Raw genomic sequence first — 19,758 nt, 5'->3', positions numbered from 1 at the left:
GGGGACTTCGAATATCCAGCCGGGTCAAGGGTCAAGACTTCTCTTTTAAAGCAGCAGAGTTGGCAGCCATCATTGGTTTTCCCAATGAGGGGGAGATCTGGTACTTTCCTCCCAAATCCAACCCACTAAAGTACATGACTGTGGAAGAGAACTCCGATCTTCGGAAGAGCTTGAGGAGGGATGGTACAGACAAGGCTTAATTGGTTTTCAAGTTCCATCCTTCACCAAGAATATTTGCTCGGCTGGCATAGTAGAATTTAGTTCCCATCGCTGGTCATCTCCACCAGGCTTCTCTGATGCATTCCTACATCGCTCTATGCCGATGTGAGGAGTGACCACTCAACCTCCCCAACATCATTATCTGCAACATGGCCCACAAAGGCTACAGATCCAAGGAAAGTGATTTGCCTTATGGAAGGCTATTAACAAGTCTACCTACATGTTGGCATTGAGTTCGACGATGAGGATGAGTTTGTGTTGGGAAACTCGTGGGTTTGATTTTACTTTCATCTGGAAGATGCACATACGGGGAAATGAAGGTAGCGAGGATGAACCAGACCTTACAATTAGACGAATCGGAAGGAACTATGGTAATAATGAGAGCAAGGAGGAAGTAAACAATGAGGAGGAGATAGGTGAAGAGGGTAATGAGGGGAGGGGGTACCTGTTGTGGGTGGTGCTCAAGATAACCAAGGGAATATTGGGGTTGAGGAGCAGCCTCAAGGGGTTCAACAAGCTCGGGAACCTTCACCCCCAGTTAGGCACCATGGCGGACACACCGGACTTGTTGGTAGGCACTATGCAAAGGCCTCATCTTCAGGGTCAGCAGAGCCTAGTTTGGGATTCATTGTTGCTCAGCTTGCCACATTAACTGAGATAGCGTAGAGTAACACCGCTGACATCAGAGAGCTTCAGAGCCTATACACAGCTATGCACGATAGGGTGGTTTGTGTGGAGCATCATTTGAGGCATCCTAATTCACCTGGCACACTCCCACCTTCAGCACCTCAGTGACGACAGCTTAGGAGTAGCTCCCCGCTTTATTGCCTATATGGCTTTTGTATTAGGAACAACAAACTTATCATTTTTATGTAACTCCTAGGGTTTAGTATGAAGTTTCTCATTTTTTTTTATATTTCTAACTAGTTTATGTTCTATGGGAGTCTCTTACCTTTATTTTTATTATCAAAGCATTGCTCTATCGGTAAAATTTCTATATTTTAACTTGTTTTCCTGATTCTTGTTTGTGGATAAAGCTTTTAACATTTAACCCCAGTTCAAAGTAAATCGGGTCGTGTGAACACTTAGTCCTAGGTAGAGCATCACGCTCTGATATCAAGGTGTTACACCCCCATCCTTGAACCATGGGAAAATGCAATCGGGGCATACAAATACGCTCCCCAACCACCAGAATCACTGATGCAGTATAAAAAACTAACTCATTCACAATGACAAGTAATAGTTCAATAAATAAAGTATAAACATAATTGCCATCAGAGTTGGCGAAAACTACTTTGTAACATTTAAATAACAATGTTTGGTATCATCAATATGACCTTTCCCATTAGGACCTATATATTATACCTCTGGTTTATACAATACATCTCTCATGACAGGAAAGCAAAAGAATACGCTAAGAAGTAAAAATAAATGTATCAAAGTGTAACAAAAGATGGCCAAACAACCACAATCACTATTCCCTCAAGGAACACACCTCGCAATAGCACTCCGATCCATACTCCACAATCTTCAAAGTCTACCAATCTTCATATCCAACAGCGAGAGTCTCGTACTCCAAGCCGCCCTACTCAAATGTACCTGCATCATCTAAAAAAAATATGTTTGCTTGAGGAATGAGCTCCACTGAGCCCAATGAGTGGCTAAGCCACACAAGCAAGCACGAATAGTAATGAATGAGGTTGACTGCAAACCGTACATGATGGATGGATACCAAAGTGTCCCATACCACCGAGGTAGACCGGACATCACATATAGTTTACAATCATACTACATGAATGTATGATGATGTACAGTTTTATTGTTATCCACCTAACAACACAACTAAGTCAGGTATAGTATTATAGCAACACCTTAGGCAGCATCCCCGACATCGGTACCATAAATAGATGGTATACCGATGATGACAAACCTGAGTTGCACTGGAAGCCTACCATATCGATCTCGACCAAGAGATGTACGCAAACCCCCGAGTTAAACCCTGTCTTGGTATTTAGCCCGAATGACGGTCGCCGCCTGAACTTCTCAGTGAGTTGTACTTCGAATAACGATCGAGACTCAGGATTTGACTGACACCTAAACCCCTGTCGATAAGGGTCATAGTACTGGGTATACATTTATCCTAACTACCATTCACGCACATACATAAGCCAGAGGCCGAGTCCATAGATATCGAAATACGGTCAACCGACTATCCTCTCGCTCCTCTAGCCTATACATACACATACAAGTACGGTATGTGATTACCGAAGGTGGTCGGCCGGTCACCACCCCATTTCCACCTAATGCAGTAAACAACTCTAATGCAATTATAAGTATGGAAATCCCAAGCCCAGCACCCACCGGCACATGGATCCCATTTCCAAAACCTAGATCTACATACCATGAGTTTGATCCACAATATGGAAATCCCAGGTTCAACACCAACCGGCACCCGGGTCCCATAATCAAATCTGATACCATCCACACCATCGTGCCATAAGTAATAATAATATCACAAGATAAGAATGTAAAGTCCTATCAACCTATATATACGTATATTATCCTCTATCTTAACGGCGATCATATAATATAGCAAACATGCATGAATGATATTCGCATAATATGACACAAACATTCCATAAATTAAGGCAAATGCCTAACTCACTCACCTTTGTTCTCGAACTAGCTTTCAATAACAAGTTCCTCGAATTGGCGTTCAATACTAAGTTCACTGTCCCACACACTAGTACGCCCCTGAGCTGGGTGAGTCAACCTAAAGAGGGTGTACGATGTGTTTAGCTATAATGTTTAGGACCATAAGAGGTGGAGTCCCCAAAGAGGTCAAACAGGGCTGAAATAGGGTCACCGGCATGAACAATAAGACCCTCACTGGCAGATTGCTTCTGCCTGTCCTTCATGCCTATCTTTGGCAGCAGCTCATAGGCACGAAGCCTGGGTTTCCACAGGCAGAATTCTTCTGCCTTTCCCCTATTCTTGTTCCTGCCTATCCTACTGTCAACACCATTCTGAGAATGGTTTTGGGTCCGATGGGTTTAGGCTTCAAAGGGGTATACTTAGGGTTCTTTAGAGGCTTCTAGGGGTTGAGGGTTACCTCATCGAATGGGTTAGAGAGTGAACCCCATGGTGGAATCATACTTTAGGGATTTTATGGATTTGGGTTACCAAGGTCTTGGAGGATCCAATGTGGAGGACCATTACAGTTGAGGGAACTTACCTATGGTTCCCATTGGGTCATAACTCAAGTTTCATGAGCATTTCACCCAACTATGTGGAAAGGCTTCCAAACCATAAGTCCTAAACCTAGGGTTTACCAATTCAAGTTGGGATCTCGAGTAAGGGAAGGTTTGAATGCATAGGGGTTTCATTTAGTGTTGTCATTAATCCCCTTTCATTAATTGCTTCATCATAAGGTTGGTGAGGCCATTAATGGTGGAAGATTCATAACCAAACCCACATTTAATAGGCAAAGAAAAGGGGAAAATAATAGGGTTTAGAGAGAGAGAGAATACTCACCAAGGTATTGATGAGTAGATTGAGTTCCACCTCTCTCCTTCCTTCACCTTACTTCTTCCTTCTTCTTTCTTCTTTTTCTTTCTTCTTCTCCACTTCTTGCTCCCACAATTTCTCTTTCCCTCTTTCTTCTTTGTGGGTGCAAATGAGAGAGAGAGAGAGAGAGAGAGAGAGAGATAGGGTTGTTAGGCATATTTTATACCTCATTTTAATGTATTAATTACTATCATTTTATTCCAAGAATAGTGCTACTCGGGTACTTTTTGTCATTTTTCAGGTTTATGGGTATTTTGATCAAAGTGGAGAATATATGTCTAATTGGACCGTCAAACGTCAGGTTACAAGGTTGAAGAATTCAGCCGGGTTAGCTTTCTAATGCGTAATGTCGAAACTCACTTGATTAGAGTCGATTCGAGTTTAGAAGAAGAAGAAGAAGAGAGAAAAATCAAGCATAGAGACATAAGGGTAATTTTGGTGAATTAAGAATCTTTTAGAAGATATCGGACCTTGGGCTCAGATCGTCCGAAATTTAAAATGGTGCAACTTTAATTCTCAGGTTGGATCTATTCAAGTCCATGATAGAAAGATATTGCCTGAAAACGATTCTTAGTGAAAATGGAATTTAGGATGAAAGAATAGAATAAAAAAAAAAAAGGAAAAAATCGCTTTTCTTTCCGATCTCCGCGTCTCTCTTCTCTCCACAGTTCCCTATCCCTTCAAACCTCCTAATTTATCTCTCCCAAGTCCCAAGTCCCAAGTCCCAAGTCCCTTGTCCCTTGTCCGTTTCACAGTCAATTTCTCTCTCTCTTGCCGATTTTCTCTCACTGCACCTCACCACCGTCACGGTTATCTATTTGTTCTCGGTTTTTTTTTCTAAAAAAGGGGAGGAACATGGAAGGCGAGGCAGAGAAGGTTTTTTGTGGTTTTTCGTTTTATTTTGCTTTGAGAGAAGATTGGTTTGGCATTGGGACTATAGAGGAATTCGGTTTATGAGGATTAAAGCTTTGTTATTTTCTTCCATTAAGCTTGTAAGTTTCTTAGTTCAATAAAATTATTTCTTTTCATTCATCTCTTGCAATTTATTTTACCATGTCTTTTGTTTATTTTCATCATCTTCTTTCTCTTTTTATTTTTTCATGGCCAACTAATTCCCCCACTTAAGGACAGGATGAAGCCATGAGAGAAGAAAAAATCAATGGTGCTTATTACTCGACGTGATTATTGTATTAGCATTAGTAGATTTAATATGTGCCATGCCCACATTACTCATGCCATCCATTTATCGTATACGTAATTGTCTACGTGTCCATTTATCGTATACAATTGATTTGCCATCATCGTATGCGTAGTGAGTATCACTCATAGGAAACAATTGATTTTGTATCACTTATCTCCTATGTCTTGAATCCACCATTCATGCCATCTAAGGGCTATGTTTTTACTATATCTTATCATTGACTGAACCAATTTCTCTTGGTGGATTCCTTACCCCTAAGTGTTTCTCTCAACCCGTCTTCTTTAATTAGTCTATTGCATTATCTTTAATTAGCCTCTTCGTTAGTTTACTATTTTTAAATAAATTTTTTGTTTTTAGTCTTTTAATTAGTTTTAGTCTTTTGATTATTAAATTGGTGTGCTCTGCCTAAGTAGAAATTGGATTAATCACCTCCATGTGTTCGACCCGTAACTACGATTGACCCGTATGTTTACGGTATTACATTTTTAACTCAAACAAGTTTTTGGCGCCGTTGCCAGGGAGGCGACTTAATTTAGTTTTTAACCGATTCAAAGTACTTTTGCATTATATTTAAAAAAAAAAAAATGTTTGTGCTTTACTACTTGGAATCATGGGAAATACACCTCCACATTTAACTTTGGGGGAAAGGTTTAAACAGGCTAGGGAGGCCAAAAGTAGTGAGTTAGAGAACAACTTTCCACTATCCCAGTACAATTTTGTTCCCCAACCCAACTATGGACTTTCAGGAAATTTTGATTGGTTACATCCCCAGCCTATCCATGTTATGGAAGGATGCTCTAATCTTTATGGGGGTAGCTATGATGATGAGAATGTGAGTCCTCTATTTCAGTACAATTCTTTTTGCACTTACAATCAGGGGTGGAGTGATCATCCCAATTTCTCGTGGGATCAACGGAATAACCAAGCTGGACCACCCAATTTCCAATATCATGGTCAGTTTGGTCCTCCAATGCCCAACCCTCCATTGAATCTCAATGAGCCACCGTTCCTTGCACCATATCAACAACCCCCTGAGTTTCAAAAAATGAGTAAGGAGGCCGGAATGAGTGAGTTTGAGAAGAACGTTGCCCTTTTCATAGAAAGTAGTAATAACATGGAGAAGCAACTCTCTCAACTAATCACCATAGTGCAGGAGAAGGAAACGGGTAAATTACCTAGTCAGCCTGAACCTAATCCATGTTACTAGATTTCAGTTCAGAATGAACCGCCCCATCCCCAGTTTAATGATGTTGAAAGTCCACCACCCTAGTTTGAAGTTAATGAGAGTTACCCCTAACAAGATGATTTTCAAGATGATTTTGTTGAGATTGAGTTTCCTGAAGATATAAGTGAAGTGAAGTTCGATGAGCCACCTGGGGAAGTCCAACTTTTACCTGAAATTTTTGATCTTAGTGAGCCTAGTGTTTTTTATTGATTTAGAATCAGATTTTCATGATAGCATAGAAACCTAGGAAATTCGATCTCCCTCTCTCTCTTTGGAAAACCCATATAATTGTCATTTTGAGGATTTAATTGTCCCATATGTTGATTTGTCCAAACCTCGTAGATTCGATGATTTTATTGAGGAGGACAATGTTAGTCATGATGCTCTTCAAGCATATTATTATGATCCTTATTTGGCAAATTAAGTTATGCAAAGGGCTGATAGTTTTATTGCTAGGATTGATTTGAGTAAACCTTCCATTTTTTATGATTATCTTGGTGAGGTTACTGATATTCATGATTCTTTTTATGCTTACTGCGATCCATTCTTGGTTGGTTTTTGCGATAATGACATGCATTCTACATTGACCATGGGAGGAAATTGGTGGATTTGTCTACATGGACTATTTTTCACTGCCTTCGTTTTCCACTGTCCCATGTGGACAGATTTTCCTATTGGGTATTTATCATTTGTGCTTAACTTCCATGTTATTTTTCATTTGACTAAAATTCTTGGTTGAGTATTTTCTGGTTCTGAAGCTCTTTTTACATTTACTGGGCATGGATTGAGATTTCTGTTGATGCTCGTAGTACTTTTTGTGAAGCTCATGACTCTTCATGATCCTCTTTATTGATTATATCTGGTAAACCACCTCATCTCGGCCCTCGTTTTTATTTCTGTATGCATTGAGGACACTGCATAATTTAAGTATGGGGGGATTTCATCGAATTGTAGTCTTTACTTTGGTTCGAGAGCGAGTGTATAGCATGTTTAGTTTACTTTTCTGAAGACTTTGAGAGCATCCAAATATTCGACACTTTGAAGTAATAAAAATTCTGCACTGAGGAGGGAATTGGAATATACCGATCAAAGGGATTTTAAATTCCTTTAAAATACAATGTCTACTGAGAGAGCCGATTTTGTTAATCATCCAGTTTACATGAATTTTGGTTAGGTGCTAAAGTTGAACCAGATACACTTGCATGATATAGTTGATTGCCAAAAAAAAATTTAGGAAAAATTACATGATTAGCTACTTTTGGGTTTTCATTTACAAAACTGTTCACTCTATGTTTGAGTTAACAAAAATAGACAAAAACAAGTTAAGGTTTACAAAACTGGACAAAATAGTGTCTCTCCCTCCCTCACTTACTTTTTTAGACATTTTTACCCCTGCCATTGCCTTCTCTCCCAGGCATCCTAGGTAATCACAGGGAAGGGAAGGGAGGGGTGGGTTGCAGGGAACGGAGGATGCCTGGGTGAGAAGGCAATGGCAGGGGTAAAAATATCTAAAAAAGTAATTTTGGGAGGGAGAGGTACTATTTTGTCCAGTTTTGTAAACCTTAACTTGTTTTTGTCTATTTTTGTTAACTCAAACATAGGGTGGACAGTTTTGTAAATGAAAATCCAAAAGTAGCTAGTCATGTAATTTTCCCAAAAATTTATTTGCTCTTTGATCTAGTCTTGGCTTGTAGCCTATTGGTTTGAGTAAGCCTGAGGGGTGCCTTACACCTAATTCCTTAAAACCGTCTGGTTTGAGAATAATTGGCCTAAAATTCGCTATAAGAGTCACCTAAAAAGCTTAAGAGGTCATGACATTGCATGGATTGGAGTAGAATAAAATAAAAAAAAATAAAAATAAATAAATTAAAAGTTTGAACTCATACTGCATCAATGTCTAAAGCTACAATATGGCAATCAAATGATATATGCACTGAGAATCTATTCCAACACATGCATGTCATTCAAGTCAATTGTAGTAGAGGGGCATTTGAGTTCAGTACTTGGAAAAATATGGCAAGTAAAATCAAAGTGAAATTGAAATTATGCATGTGTTAAAAGGTTCTACCAAGGTTCCGAGCTGAAATCTTTTGTAGCCTAGATGACCTACTCGATCTAATCTCAATGAAAAACAGTGTGACTCACCTTACTCCAAACCTCTCCTCTTGGGAGTGGGTGAAAACATGAGAGAAGGAAGAATTGATGGCTAGCATTGTTTATGTGATTAATGGACATGATCAATATTAGACTTACAATGGATGACCGCCCACAGCTTGTATGTCATTCCAAGGGAAACTATATACATGTTCGTTAGCTGTATCCATTGTGACACCATTATGTTCATGTATTTTTTTTGTTTACATTTTATGTTGTGTGAGCACTATTTTCATAGGATATGATAGCTGTATATGAGCCGTGCTGCATATCATATAGACCTAGGCTGTATGCATGTTTTGCCCTAATATGCTAGTCATTGATCTGTCCTAATTCTCATGGTGGAATCCATTCCCAAGTGACTTTCTTACTTTTAATTCATCCATTCCCTTAGCGGTTGCCCTAGTTTCTATTTTTTATTTGTTATCTTTGGTAATTTAGTTGCTTCTATATTTGCTAGTTTCCATAATTGGTAGTTTTCATATATAGGTTGTTTCCATATTTGATAAGTTGTACACTTCGCCTTAATTAAAAGTGAAAATTTATTCAAGGTTGACCTCCTCGTGTTCGACCCGTAGCTACGATTGACCCGTACGCTTGCGATATTATTTTAAACTCAAACAAGGGTATTAGGTTAAGTTGCTTTAGTCCTTAGGGTTTGTTTGGATGGGGGTCTAGGTCTTTAGGTTCAATAAGGTTGAGGGCTGTTTGGCTAAGTGTTAACCTTGAGTCCTAGTTTAAGTTATTGGGCCCATCATCCTGCTAGGCCCATAACCCAAGTTCTAGTTATAAATAGAAAGGGGCTAAGGTCCTAAGCCCAAGCCCATTCTAGTTCTTATACTTATTCATGGTCATGCATAGGCTTGAATTATTCAGATAGTGATTTACTCCCATTTGTCATGAAGTGGGCATGGGTAATAACGGCGTGGGCCTTGTGGATTCTCGGAATGAGGGAATTTCAAGAATACACCATCATAGACGAATTTCCCTTTTCGCTGTCGATGAACCTATCCTTGATGACTTTCCTTGAGTCACGATCGACAATCTTGTGAGATGGCTTGAGTATCATGGCCCACAACTCACGAGCGTAATACGCTCTCCCTCCAACACACGAGGTTCAATAGGACCGAAAAGTTAGACCGAGTTTTAAACCGGGTTATTGGGCACGGGTTTAACATCGGGGTCATACAATAATATGGAATGGAGTCGCTACCTAGGGTTAGGGCCTAGGACCCAGTTGGGGTAGCCCTATGAAGAGCTACAAGATTCTATTTGGTTTGGTCAGAGCTTCAAAGTAAATGGTCAGGTTACGAGAGTGGGAAGGTGTTACGTACCCACCTCGCCCGGATAAACTGGTCTTTCTATTAGATGCTTGTTTTTTAATATTCTCCTTTTTATGAATGTACTATACCCACATACTTGGCTAAATAATGATGCACAAACTATTTAACTAAATTAAACTATATTACGCTAACTATTATGTACACTACACAGGAATATTTGAAGAACAATATTGTGCCGAAATTAAAGATTAGCAATGAAAATATATACATATTCGCTAAACCAATGCAATTATGACATATACAAAACGGACGGTGTCCCCCAGCTCAGCGGGAGGCAAATGGCTGGCTTTATCCTTTGTCGGACAGAGTAACGGCTTGCAGGTGTTGAATCTTAGGCTCTCAGACAGAATAACGGCGTCGCGAGATTTTGGGGGGTGGATCCCCGATTCTAGAATAGAGTTGCTACGTCATAGAGGACTTCTGGGACTTGGGCGAAAAAGGGTCGAAGAAGTCTAATTCAGATAACTCGGACTTCAGACAAGGGGACAAGGCTAAAGCTCGAAAACGGGTTGGGGAAGGACCCCGGAACAAGGAAACTAGGAAAAATCAGAAAACTGGAGCTTTGGGGGTTCCCCTTCTCCAGAAAACTTGGTATGGTGAAATGAGGGGGGGCTTTTATAGGCAAAAATGGGGGTCCGCGGCACCGTCGTGAGGCTTCTTGGGCACACGCGGCACTACCTGGTGGGGTCGCACCTATCTGTAGCACCGCTTGGCAGCGTCGCGAAACCGCCGTGCCCATCTGTAGCGTTGCCTGGCAGGGCCACACCCATCTGCGGCATCGCCTGGCGGGGCTATGCCCACCTGACGGGGCTGCGCCTGTCTGCGGCGCTTGCGTGCGTTCCATGCATGCGGTAAATGCCCTATAGGGGTTGTGAGGATGATTTTGAGTTCTCCGTGCTTCCGCAGTGTTATAGGGTAGGTTTCAGGGGACATTGCCAGTCATTTGCATCCGATTATCGTCATTACCGGGGGTGACAAAATTCAATGTCTACACCTAGTGCAATGCAAATTTATTAGATTTTTCCATTCATTTTATATCCATACAATATTAGTCGATATAGTCACCATCGTATTAGTCGGTAGTCTCTTGATTATCTCGTTACTCTCTTGTGGTTCCTTAATGTTCAACGTTTACAAAACATGACTGCCACCTTATCCTCTACCCAAAACAAAAGTGTCACCTTATCTACCACGTGGCAGATTTTTGGACCATTAACTCAGTCACTCGCTCATATCAAACTCCGAAGAGGTTCCATGTCCGGTTTTCCTACCAAATGTGTCTAATCGGCTAAACGAGTATTAATACGTGGGAGGTAACAGTTGAAGATTGCAACAATGGCAGGAGTCAACATGAAGATCTCAGCTTCATCAACCACGTCTCACACCAAAAAATCAAAGCAGAACAGCTCCTTTCGGCTTCCTTCAGGCTCGCTTTCTTGCTTTCCTTTTCTTTTCATCTTTTTCCGTCTATCGGTGGACTAATTAAATTAAGCCTTTGACTCGTATTTTATGCTTTTGGATGAATGAAAATTTTTTTAAAGAAAAAAGGATAAAACAGATACAACAGTGTCGCCACTCAGGAAACTAAGAACAGATATCTAAGGGGAAACAACCAAAACTGAGTAGACCAAAATACATTCAATCAAAGAGTGGAACCAGGAAAACATTAAGCTGCAGAGCCTATGGACCACAAACAAGAAAATATATGACTTGCTTAAGTATCCTTTCTCACTCCCCATCCCCTGGACTTCAATCCGTATCTACTGTGAACTCTTAGATCAATTTTAGAACTTTGCTAGCATAGGCCTTAAACTATGTACTACTAAAACCCATAACAATGGTTACTTAGGGCTGTAAACTTTTTCGTTTTTTATATATGTCTGTTTCTTATCAAAAAAAAAAAAAACCCAGGAAAAGGGGAGGGAAAAAATAGAGCCAATCAAAGAGGGAAAATTATCTCCTGTGGTTCTTTGCCCCATAGAGTTCTTTAGTGCCTCTAATAAGAGGGGTGTGGACCCTACCCAAGCAGTGTGTTCGGGAAGGGGGTAAGGTGATCATTTCCACCCTCTATGATAGGAATTGCAAGAACTGTACAGGGCAGGGAACCGCAGGCCACTCTGCAGGGGTTAAAGATCCATCATTGAGGGGATACAAGAAAACATGCAGGGGAAGAAACAAAGAACAAAAAAGATGATACAACAAAACAAGGGGGGAGCAATAAGCTGAAGAGAAAATTCTGTTGATATGGACTTTTTTCTAGCTTTCTTTTTGAAGAGTAAATTCAATCCAAACAACCGAGGGAGTTCAACTATGTTACAGAGGACAGATCCTTGGTGAGCATCAGATTTGGTTCAGGGCTGTAACAATTTTCTATGGTTGCTAATTATCTCAGTGCCAATTTTTCTGGATTCTAGCGATTATCTTTTGATGCAAGTCCAACATTTTCAGGATTGCTCAAGAAATTATCAGTAGTCTTTTTGATTGGGTTTCTGGCATGGGTTTATCAAGCCATTCAACCTCCAGCACCCAAGATCTGTGGCTCTCCAGGCGGCCCATCTGTTACCGCTCCTAGAATTAAACTCAGTGATGGAAGGCATCTGGCCTACAAAGAGAACGGTGTCCCAAGAGATAAGGCAAAGTATAAGATTATCTGGGTTCATGGCTCCAGGTCTTGTAGACATGATGTGATGCAGCTTTCTCCGGTACATCTTTCTCATCTTCTTTTTGTTTTTCCATTCTTTTCTTTGCTTAGATTTTGGAGTTTTATCTTTCTAATGGGAGGATTGGTTAATTTCCTGGTGTACATCTCCAGAAATTAACTGAAGAATTAGGCATCTACTTGCTGTCCTTTGACAGAGCTGGATATGGAGAGAGTGATCCCAATCCAAAGCGAACAGTGAAAAGTACAGCTTTGGATATTGAAGAGCTTGCGGATCAGTTGGAACTGGGATCCAAATTCTACGTAATTGGGGTTTCCATGGGTGGCCAAATAGTTTGGACCTGCCTCAAGTACATTCCTCACAGGTAGATGTTGCTGACTCTCTACTTTCCTGGATCCCTCAAGCTTCTTAAGTACAGCTGAAACTGGAGATGCAAAATTCCTGATACACACTGGTAGTAATATCGATCTAATCCCAAATTTAACGAAAAGCACTGGTAGTAATATTGATCTAATCCCAAATTCAACCAAAAACAATTAATTTAAAGTAGTTTCAAGGCTCTATCTTCATGTTTCTCAAGTTCTACGTGTTTTAAGTGGAAATTTGTACTGGCAGGCTTGCAGAGACAGCACTAGTTGCTCCAGTTGTCAATTACTGGTGGCCTGGGTTTCCAACCAATTTAACCAGAGAAGCCTACAAGCATCAACCTCTGCGGGACCAATGGACACTAAGGGTGGCTCATTACACCCCGTGGCTGACATACTGGTGGAACACTCAGAGATGGTTTCCTGCTTCAAGTGTTGTAACTAATTCCCCAGAGATTCTTTCAAAAGTACCTGGTATCTCTTTTTCTCAATATCCTCTTTTATGCATTTTTCTATATGTTTGTGGATATGATGCAGAACATGAATATGTAAAATTCAGAGTAGGACTAATAGACTGACAGATGATAGGAGCAGTAAACAGTAGGAATAATAGATTTCTTTTTATGCATACAGCTTAACTCAACTAAACCTTCATCCCAACCAAAGATTTGTTTTATATGCATAATGGTGGTTAATAGTCTCCACTCTTGATTGTACAAGTCATTTAAACATGGTGGTGAATGAGTTCTAGTGCATGCATGGGTCCCCAACATGTTGGTGAATAAGATTGTAGTTTGTGGTGCAACTTTGGTATGGTACATTGGGAGACATTAACTGTGAAATTGGTCAGGTTTATACAAAACAGTAGTGTTGTTGTCCGACAAAGGACTCAAAAATGGTGTCTCCAATACAGCAGATTTTTAATGAAATGTTGTCCTTGTCATGTAGTTTCTATCACAAGCTGACAAACTACATCAAATTTTATCAGTATAAAACTTGTTTGCAAGTATTTTTTTTTTGTATTGTTAAGCTATAAGCTCTTTATATTTGGTGTTGTGAGCATGCTTGCTGTGTTCCTATTAGTTTTTGGACGGTGAGACAATTTATTTACTTGATGACTCTTGCTAACGATTATTGTAATGTAAATTCTTTGCCTTAATTCATTGATTCTCTAACAGAGAATATATATACAATTACATGAGATAAGAGTCCAAGTGACACTCGAGTGCCACATAGATAAAATATCCTCTTTGATGGTGTTTTTGGATTATTAGTAGGGTTAAGGTTTCCTGCATGGTTGACATAGGAAAGCCTTCTTGTAGGTCCTTCCTATTATCTGCCACGGAGTAGATCAGCTGGACCCAAATTTTTTGGTGGGTCAGGTCCAGGGTCACCTGCTCACTGTCAAGTTTCATCCGGAATAGAGTTGCCACGGGACAGTATAAAGCCTTTGGGGATCCACTAAGAAAATGAATCTTTTAAGCAACAGTTGAAACAAATGGACGAATGAAAATAAAAATAAAAAGAAAAAAAAATGCTAATAGGCAAGTATATATGATTGAATTTGGCTCTGGAATTCGATTCTTGGGTAATCCATCCAGATCCTGACCTATCTATCCAACTGGCAGAATTATCACAGCACCTTACCAATGTGGCACAATTTGGTGGACCAGCTGTGCAAGGAACTCTTTGCTTTATTTATAATATAATGTAAAACTTGGAAGTTTATACAACGCCATGTGGTGTAAGTCCTGCTTTTGTGGGGCCCCAGGGGATGTAGACAAAGACATTGTAACATCCCACCCTCCAATAAGGGAATTAAGGCCGTTAATCGGTTAAGGATCGATTGCACTTAGTTGGTGAATCGTCTAAGGTAGCGATTTCAAATTTAAGACACATCCATATTATCTAGAGTAAAATTCAGCGGAAGTAAAAAAAAAAATTAAATAAAACAAAAGAAAAAAAGAAAACTTAAACAAATCTATCATCCCAACTTCAAAATAACTAAAGAAATTATTACATGTCTTTAACCAAAATACTCAAATAACCATTACATGTCCTTCAAAGCAAAAGAAACCGAAAATGAGGAAAAGAACATTAAAACTCCTAACAGACTATAAAATGGTGAGATTCATCATCAGTATGGGATTCTTCCACCTCACGATTCATTTTCATAATGCCATGCCCTAAATACTCATCATCTGAGAAATATCGGGGGAAGAAACTTAGCAAGGAGGAAAATCTAACTTAATACCATACAAGTTTGAAAACAAAGGATCCAATAACACAAAACCCATAATAATAAATAAAATGTCCGGAGATGAAGATACAACAAAAAAAACATCCACGTATCAATAAATTTCCATTTTTCCTGGGATTCAATACGATGCCCCATGCCATTACATGGCCTACGCGCGTTACGTAGCCTTGACATGCATATTGACCCATAATGCCAGTTTCTCCTAGATCACCATGGTATTTCCAAATGTGAGGATGTAAGTTGACCCACGCCATTACATGGTCTGCGTGCGTTACACAACCTTGTCAACCCACCCAAATCAACATTGGACCATGTCATATAGGGGTAACCATATGCTCCAATAATTACATCATAAAGCCAAAATCAGAACTATATTCCATGCCATGTACTAATTTGAGCCTCATATTCAAAATCATAAATAAGCATATCTCATATCCAACTCATATCATGTTCATGTTTAAATTCCCAACACACATGCATAGAGAAATCGAAACCAATTCAAGAATTATATCCATTTATCATACTTGCATACAATCATTTGTATATCTAATAAAATCTTACATCTATCAATCATCATGCATCCCATAAAATCATACATCTTCAATCATCATGCATCTCATAAAATGAAGTTATATATATATGATCATGTGAAAATGCCTTATCATACCATAGAATAACCTAGGACCTATGCATCAAACTTATAGATATTAGGAGGGATTTTCACTTACTCTTACTGTAGACTAAAAATCAAAGTTTTCTACCCTTGAGATAAAAGGTGTTGAACCCTTCGATACATGGTCTTTAATAGCCCAAACCGAAACTTGAAGGTTGAGGAGGGAGAGGTAGTCTTCTTCCCTTCTTCCTTTTCTCCTTCTCTTTCTTTCTCTTGTTTTTTTCTTCCTTCCTCAAACTCACACCTCTCTTCTCACTCTTCAAAATTCGTGGGGAGCTAGCTTAGGCCCCCACGAATTTGGGTTGCTTGATATAGGAGAGATTCTCCTTCTCTCTATTTCTAAAATATTTTCTATTAGCTTCCTAAAACTAGGATTTATTTGATCTTCCAACATCTTCTATCTAAATAAATATTTGCCCTTGGATTAGTATAGAACCCCATGATCAAATAATTAGCTAAGATGTGATGTAGAACTTCTAATTATGAGGTAAATTACTATTCAAGCAATTAATAAGTATCCAATAGTAGGTTACCACTTGGCAGGCCTAGAATATTCACTTTCCGAGGAGAAGATGGAGGATGGATCCCACAAGATATGGCCCTTTGAATACTCTCTTATGATCTTATCCTTGTTCCCAAATTTAACTCATAGCCAATAATCCTTCAAAATTTCCAGCAATTCTTTCTAATTTGAATTCATAGTCTATTCTACTCAATCTTGACTAAGCACATGATTAAATCTTAGCCCTACACCTCATCATATCTCAATCTCACAAAATCAAGTTCTAAAAATATCTCCAATATGCTCCCTCCAAAATAACTTGAGCTCTAACCTGGGCCCCACACATGCCTAGATTACAATATTAATCATACATAATTAGCTATATTTTAATTTAAGCTCTAAAATTCCCAGTAAGCCCCTACATGAAAATTTGGCCATACAAGCTGGCTAGGTAACACACACGTATACATATATTCATATTTATATTTACATGTATAAATATTAATTTATAAAACAAGCAAGTTTGTAGCTAAATCAAATTACCCAAATACCCTTGTAAAAAAATTCTTAGGGATATTACATAGATGGTCCTAAACTTCGGCAAATTTGCATAAACTGACTACCTTCAGACATGAACTCATGTGATGGGCCTTGATAGGGCTTACTGCTTCTTACACATTGTATAACACAGTTTACCATATTTACGGATTGCTTTCTTTTGGTATGTTTGGTTCTTAAGCATATTCTCATTGACAATAACACTCCTCTCAATTTCATCGTTTCATGCACAAGTGAGGCAGCAAGGGGAATTTGAGTCCCTTTTCCGGGACTTCATTATTGGATTTAGAGATTGGGAATTTGCTTCAATGGAACTAGAAAACCCATTTCAACACAATGAATATTCTGTCCATTTATGGCAGGGAGATGAGGACAGGCTTGTACCAGTTACCCTGCAGCGCTATATTGCAGAAAAGCTCCCATGGGTTCATTATCATGAGCTAATAGGTTCAGGTCACATGTTTTATTACCTAGATGGTATGAATGAAGCTATTGTAGAGGCACTCTTGCTTGGAGAAAAGTAGCCTCCTAGACATGTAATTCTCCACCTCCCTTCTAGACTTCGAATTTTCTTTCGGTTGTTTCCGAGGTTTTTTGCCAATTTTTTTTTGTTATCCTTATAGCTTCTACATTCAGTTGTTGTATGAGAATAGGATTTTAAGAATGGTAAGTGTATTGCATCGTTCCTGGATTGTCCTCAAGAAATTGTTCTACCCTGTAAGTTTTAGAAATTTTAAACATAATTTGTTTGTTTAATTTGTGCCTCGGTTCTCTGATAATAAGTGAATGAACATGCTTAGACTCCAAAGTTCTGGTATGGATTCACTGTTTGATGATGAGTAAACAATCCAGGCCTGAGAGAGAGAGACAGAGAGAGCGTCACTTGATTGACACGTGATAGGGTTTTGCCCAAAGCTCCGAATAATGTTATTTTTGAGAATTGTGTATATGCATTTATGTTTCCCTTCTGTTCGATGACTAGTATAACGGTGCAGGCATCATTTAATTTTGTGACCTGTATAATGGTGCAGACACTTTTATTTTATGACCCGTATAATGTTGCGAGCATACCTTTCTTTAGCATGCATATTGTTTATGTTTACTTCTATTGTTAATGTTATTGGACATAAATATTCTTTCTTTTGTCTCATAAAACTTCAATGGAATTTATGTGGTTTTGCTCATTGATATTGATTCGTATGATATCTTATAATTATGTCTTTAAGTAATGTAATGTTGCATTATTTTCAAATGATCGTATAAGGTTGTTTTGTTTCCTCACTAAGCTTTCCCTAGCTTACCCCTCATTATATTTCAAATGAAGCACCTCTTGATTTAGAGCAGACCTATATTAAGAACCATGAAGACGTGGCGTATGATTATGGTGACGATGTCTACTTCACTTGATTTTTATTTTATTTTTGCTGAGACAAAAGTTCTGTTTTAAGGAGTAGTGATTGATTTCCGATTCTAAGTTTGAAGGATGTAACTTTGATTTAATTATGTTTTGAAGACAATGTAATAATCTACACTATGGTTTTTGACTAAAGGATTTATTGTTTGAATTAAAGACTTCTGCTGTGTTTATTTGAATGGTTGGGATTAGATATGCTACTACTATAATTTGAGGCTATGATGATTTATATTTGGTTCACAGTCCGGTTCCTTTTCACTAAGACTATTGATCTTGTGGACTGTTAACGACTTAAACATCTTGACGGATTTAGGGGCGTTACACCGATTGACTCATTTCTTTTTCCTACATATAGAAGACTCAAAGGATTACATTTCCTATGAAGACCCAAGAACAATAAAAGAACCCCAAAACTGCTCTTCAATCTTACTTATGTGCAGAACACTGCCTTGTTGATGTACTACCAAACCATGTTAGATGTTTTTCCATAACTTCCAAACTTGATATCGTATTGGCATGAAACTTGAAATATTGGAAAGGTAACTCATAACTCTTCATTTCTAATTTTTTGTGCTCTTCTAAATTCCAACTCAAGCATAGCTCAAAACCCCCATGAAATTACTGTTGTCACACCCTAGTCCGGGGAGAAGTGAAAGTGCATCCCTCACGGGCGCTGACCATAAGGCCATAAGAATTTAAATTGGTTTATCGATGAAATACTATTATCCTACCTCCTACAACTGATACCATTATATTAAATTTACATAAACATCAGAGTGTGCCTCATGGCATAAGCAACAATTTAATTGCTATGGAGATACCATTTGAACGTTACACTAGATTACTCAGAAATACAAAATTACACAATTGCTCCTAGGGCGGATTGCTCAATTATAACAGGATCTTCTAGCCTGGTCATTTCTTTGTTGTGCACCGTCGATCTCTATAGGTTCCCCGGACTCATCATCACTAGACAATCTGTATCACACTGAAAAGATGAGTCCCAAAAAGGGTGAGCTACAACGGCCCAATGAGTAAATACACCTTAAAACTCTTCCATCCATCTAAAAACATTTTATAGTATATTTTTGAAATTCGCATTTCAAAAACTCATAATATTCTCTATATTACAACTCACAACAAACACATGTATATTCATATGAATGTTTCCTTTTTCACTTTCAAAAACCCATTTTCTCTCTCATACTCTCACCCAAAATCATACCGTACTCGCACTCATGGTGAGATGATCATACAACAATTTCACACTCAAAACCCAAAGAAAACCTCATTTCACACCACAACCACACCTAAGGTGGAATGGTCTAACAACATGATCACATACATTCACTTCTCAGGCCTACTACAACATGATGAGAAGGACTCATCACAAATTTGCTACCACCACTATCTTCATTACCATATCTGTACCCTCCACTCCATCCTTACCCCCACTAGGTGAGGTATACACCTATGGTTTTTCATTTCTACTATATCTGTACCCTTCACCCCATCCTTACGCCTGCTAGGTTAGGTATGCACCTATGGTTTTCTATCACTGCCAAATCATACCCTCCACCCCATCCTTACCCCCGCTAGGTGAGGTATGCGCCTAAG

The 19,758-nt window shown here is 39.0% G+C and overlaps 1 protein-coding gene across 1 annotated transcript; it reads left to right on the top strand.

Annotated features, from left to right (window-relative positions):
- The first annotated feature begins 460 nt into the window (after window positions 1-460).
- On the top strand, window positions 461-17,307 carry LOC122650597. Its single transcript, XM_043843999.1, has 7 exons — window positions 461-644; window positions 9,228-9,280; window positions 12,124-12,411; window positions 12,522-12,733; window positions 12,985-13,201; window positions 13,272-13,282; window positions 16,909-17,307. The coding sequence occupies exons 1-7, from the start codon at window positions 461-463 to the stop codon at window positions 17,249-17,251; spliced, it is 1,308 nt and encodes a 435-aa protein (XP_043699934.1). The 3' UTR covers window positions 17,252-17,307.
- The last annotated feature ends 2,451 nt before the right edge of the window (window positions 17,308-19,758 follow it).

The sequence above is a fragment of the Telopea speciosissima genome, chromosome 2 (assembly GCF_018873765.1).
Source record: "Telopea speciosissima isolate NSW1024214 ecotype Mountain lineage chromosome 2, Tspe_v1, whole genome shotgun sequence".
NCBI lineage: Eukaryota > Viridiplantae > Streptophyta > Magnoliopsida > Proteales > Proteaceae > Telopea > Telopea speciosissima.
The sequence above is the reverse complement of the archived record's forward strand: the minus strand, read 5'-3'. Positions and strand labels throughout refer to the sequence as shown.

What these genes read in the sequence shown, in the direction of transcription:
- LOC122650597 (XM_043843999.1), top strand. Translation starts at nt 461, where the DNA reads ATGAGGATGAGTTTGTGTTGGGAAACTCGTGGGTTTGATTTTACTTTC. An exon ending in GGAGGAGATAGGTGAAGAGG is followed by an intron (nt 645 to 9,227) that starts GTAATGAGGGGA and finishes GGTCATGCATAG; the next exon opens with GCTTGAATTATTCAGATAGT. An exon ending in ATGTGATGCAGCTTTCTCCG is followed by an intron (nt 12,412 to 12,521) that starts GTACATCTTTCT and finishes GTACATCTCCAG; the next exon opens with AAATTAACTGAAGAATTAGG.